General features: G+C 44.6%; 1 protein-coding gene across 1 annotated transcript; it reads left to right on the top strand.

Annotated features, from left to right (window-relative positions):
* The first annotated feature begins 246 nt into the window (after window positions 1-246).
* Window positions 247-1305, top strand: GPR148 (G protein-coupled receptor 148). Its single transcript, XM_009705588.1, has one exon. The coding sequence runs from the start codon at window positions 247-249 to the stop codon at window positions 1303-1305; it is 1059 nt and encodes a 352-aa protein (XP_009703890.1).
* Window positions 1306-2880: the final 1575 nt, after the last annotated feature.

Here is a 2880-nt window from a genome sequence, read left to right as displayed (position 1 = left end):
CTAAACATTAGATTTTGCAGAAAGAAAAGAAAATCTCCTCCTTAAGCAAAAACATCTTTTGGCACCTCAGAATTCACTTACAAGTTTCAACTTTCTATCCTTGAGAAGAGCTGGTAGAACTGACTGCAGAAATCACTTTACTTCCATGGGCTTTTTGCATCCTCTGCTTTGTTTGCTTTTCTAAGGACTCAGTGTAGAAGATTTCGCTTTCTCCAAGTCAAACAATCATCTCAAAATCCTAAGGAAATGGACTTCTCCTGCCATGCTTTAGTAAAGAGAGCGAATACAACTGCATACTACCACAGGGGGACAGAGTTCAACAGTTCCTCAAATTTGGATGGTGCTTCTTTGTACTATTTTCTGGAGGAATGGACTCTCAACCCATCACGCACCAACCTGAAGATGTTTTTAATCCCCCCAGTTGTCTGCCTCATGGCAGGTGTCTTCATCATTCCTACAATCTTGTTTGTGATCTTCTCAAGGTTTAGCATCCGTCAGGAAACAAGGTACATGCTGCTGGGGAATGCTCTGCTTTCTGATCTGATATACTTGTTGTTCTACACCCTGTCAGCCGCTCTCAATGCAGCACGTGTACATCTCCCAAAGGAAGCTTGTGTCCTCCTATTATTTTTGCTGGCAGTGGCTTACTGTGGAGGATTGTTCACAGCTGCTGCAATAGTCTTGGACACATACATAGCTATTTTGTTTCCTTTGCGCTACATTGCTATTTTGCCTCCTTCAAGAACTAAAAAAGTTATTGTATTACTATGGATGTGTTCTGGGGCTTTCCCTGGGATTTTCTTCTTGGTGCTATCGAGCACTCACAGCTTTATGCCCTGCGTCCTGGAAATGTGCTCGATTCCAGTAATACTAATATTAACTCTGAATGGGACTGATGCCGTGAAACTCTGCTTCTGGCTTTCTACCACAGTTATCTTTCTCTGTCTGTCTCTAATATTTTGTTGCTATGCAATTCTGTATTTTAAAACAAAACAATCGGGTATATGGGAGAACATCTGCTCCAGAGCCAGTGTAACATTCTTAATGCACAACACTGTATTATTTTTTTACTTCTTTCCAGTCTTGGCCCTTTTTGTAGAATCATTCTTGTGCATTAATGTTGGCACCAGACTGCAGACAAGACTCTGGGTCTCCCTGATCGTCTGCAATGTCCTGATGATTCTGCCTAAAGTTTTGTTCCCTTTTCTGTATGGGCTTCGATACAGAGAGATCTCAGCATCTCTCAAATCCATTGTCAAAAGGAAACATCTTCGCCAGGTGTCACCTGCTCCATCACTGTCCTGAGCCAACACAGAGCACAGCCACAACAGAGGAGTTGTCCTTACCTTGTTAGCATGCAAGCCTGATGAAAATCACTCAGCTTTCGAAGAAGTGATCTGAAGAAGTGATCAACCCATGTCAGAGAAGACATGAGAATCATGTTTCCTCCCTGATGCCAGAAGGCCACAGATCTTTCATCACACCACAGCTGAGAGCTACCCTGGATGAAGTTCTGAGCTTTGCTCTGATGTGGGAAGGCAGTATCTTTTGGAGGAGATATTGAACCAAGATAATTTTCACCCACCTGTGGCAGATGCCTTTCTGGAAAATAGAAAATTAAAAACAGGTGGCGCAAAGCAAAGTGGGTAACCACAGGTCTCTTGACAGCATCACCTACAGCAGAGAGGATTCTTAACCAAACATGCTGTGAACAGAACAGCTATTTCTTTTGCTCACACTGTATTCTTGCAAGGTTGGTAGCCAATGTGGTGCCTCTGGAAATTGCTGTACTCAGTGAAATGTTGTGTTTCATCTTGTGCAGTGTGCTAGCATAGTAGCTGCCTTCTGGATTCTGTCTGACAATCTGCAAAACACTAACTTTTTATAAAATCTCAGTCTGATGGGAAGTCACCTTTGATCAGTGGCTGTTGGGCCACCCAGCACACGATGCTGTCAGGGAGTAACAGAGATGGATGAGCTACTCGGTGAGGGAAAATGAGCCCAGGAGCAGGGAGTGGCAGTGCCTCCCTGCGGGGTGCAGTCCTGCTGTGCCCGTGCCAGGTGAGCCAAGCGGGTGGCTGCGGGGAGCCTGGGTCACCCCCGAGCCCTGATTCCCTGCTGGGTCCACACTGATGCGACCAGGCCAAGGCTGAGCCCAGCAGCTGGGGCAGCAGGGCAGGAGCAGCGAGGTGCGAGGCTGGGCACACATGTACCCATAGCATGGCTCAAACATGACCTGGGGTGAGGGACTAAGCATAAACACTGCTTCTGAGTCCCTGCCAAGGCATCTCCCAGTTTTGGCTCACAAAAATCTTCTCTAGCAGCTGAATCCCAGGTTACAGCTGCATCATATTAGAGCTGGCGTTGGGTACCTGCCACCAAACCCCTGGGAAGGTCAGGAATAGAGGCTGCAGAGTCTGTCAATGTACTCAGAGGCAAGATGATACCTTGTAAGAGTCTTTTAGGTTCTCCAGATCAGCTGCCTACCTATAGAAGACGAGTGAAACAGATTTCTGACCTTTAAAGAAACCAAAATTTCATTAGACATAAACATCAATGTGGGAAATTTAAATTGCAGTGCTGTTCCTCGGACTTGAAGAAAGAGCCGTTGTATTTCTAAAAATAATATTTTTAGAATTTGTTACTTTTTGTACAAAAATACATTGGACTTAAAAAAAAGGTATTAGAAAATGGACCTTAATTTCACTCTGCACAATATTTTCCTTGTGTGCAGACTCTCTCCACCTTCTGTTTGCTTAAAGCAATACACAGAACGTGCTGAATGTGGCTTTTGGGTATTTCACACTCATTTGAAGAATTTCACTAAGCGTGAGCCAGGAGGAGATCAGTGTCTGGTTGCATGAGATGTTTTTTGGCAAT

This window comes from Cariama cristata, unplaced genomic scaffold (genome assembly GCF_000690535.1).
Source record: "Cariama cristata isolate BGI_N322 unplaced genomic scaffold, ASM69053v1 scaffold7568, whole genome shotgun sequence".
Lineage (NCBI taxonomy): Eukaryota > Metazoa > Chordata > Aves > Cariamiformes > Cariamidae > Cariama > Cariama cristata.
The sequence above is the reverse complement of the archived record's forward strand: the minus strand, read 5'-3'. Positions and strand labels throughout refer to the sequence as shown.

Coding starts and splice junctions, on each gene's coding strand:
- GPR148 (XM_009705588.1), top strand. CDS start 247: ATGGACTTCTCCTGCCATGCTTTAGTAAAGAGAGCGAATACAACTGCA.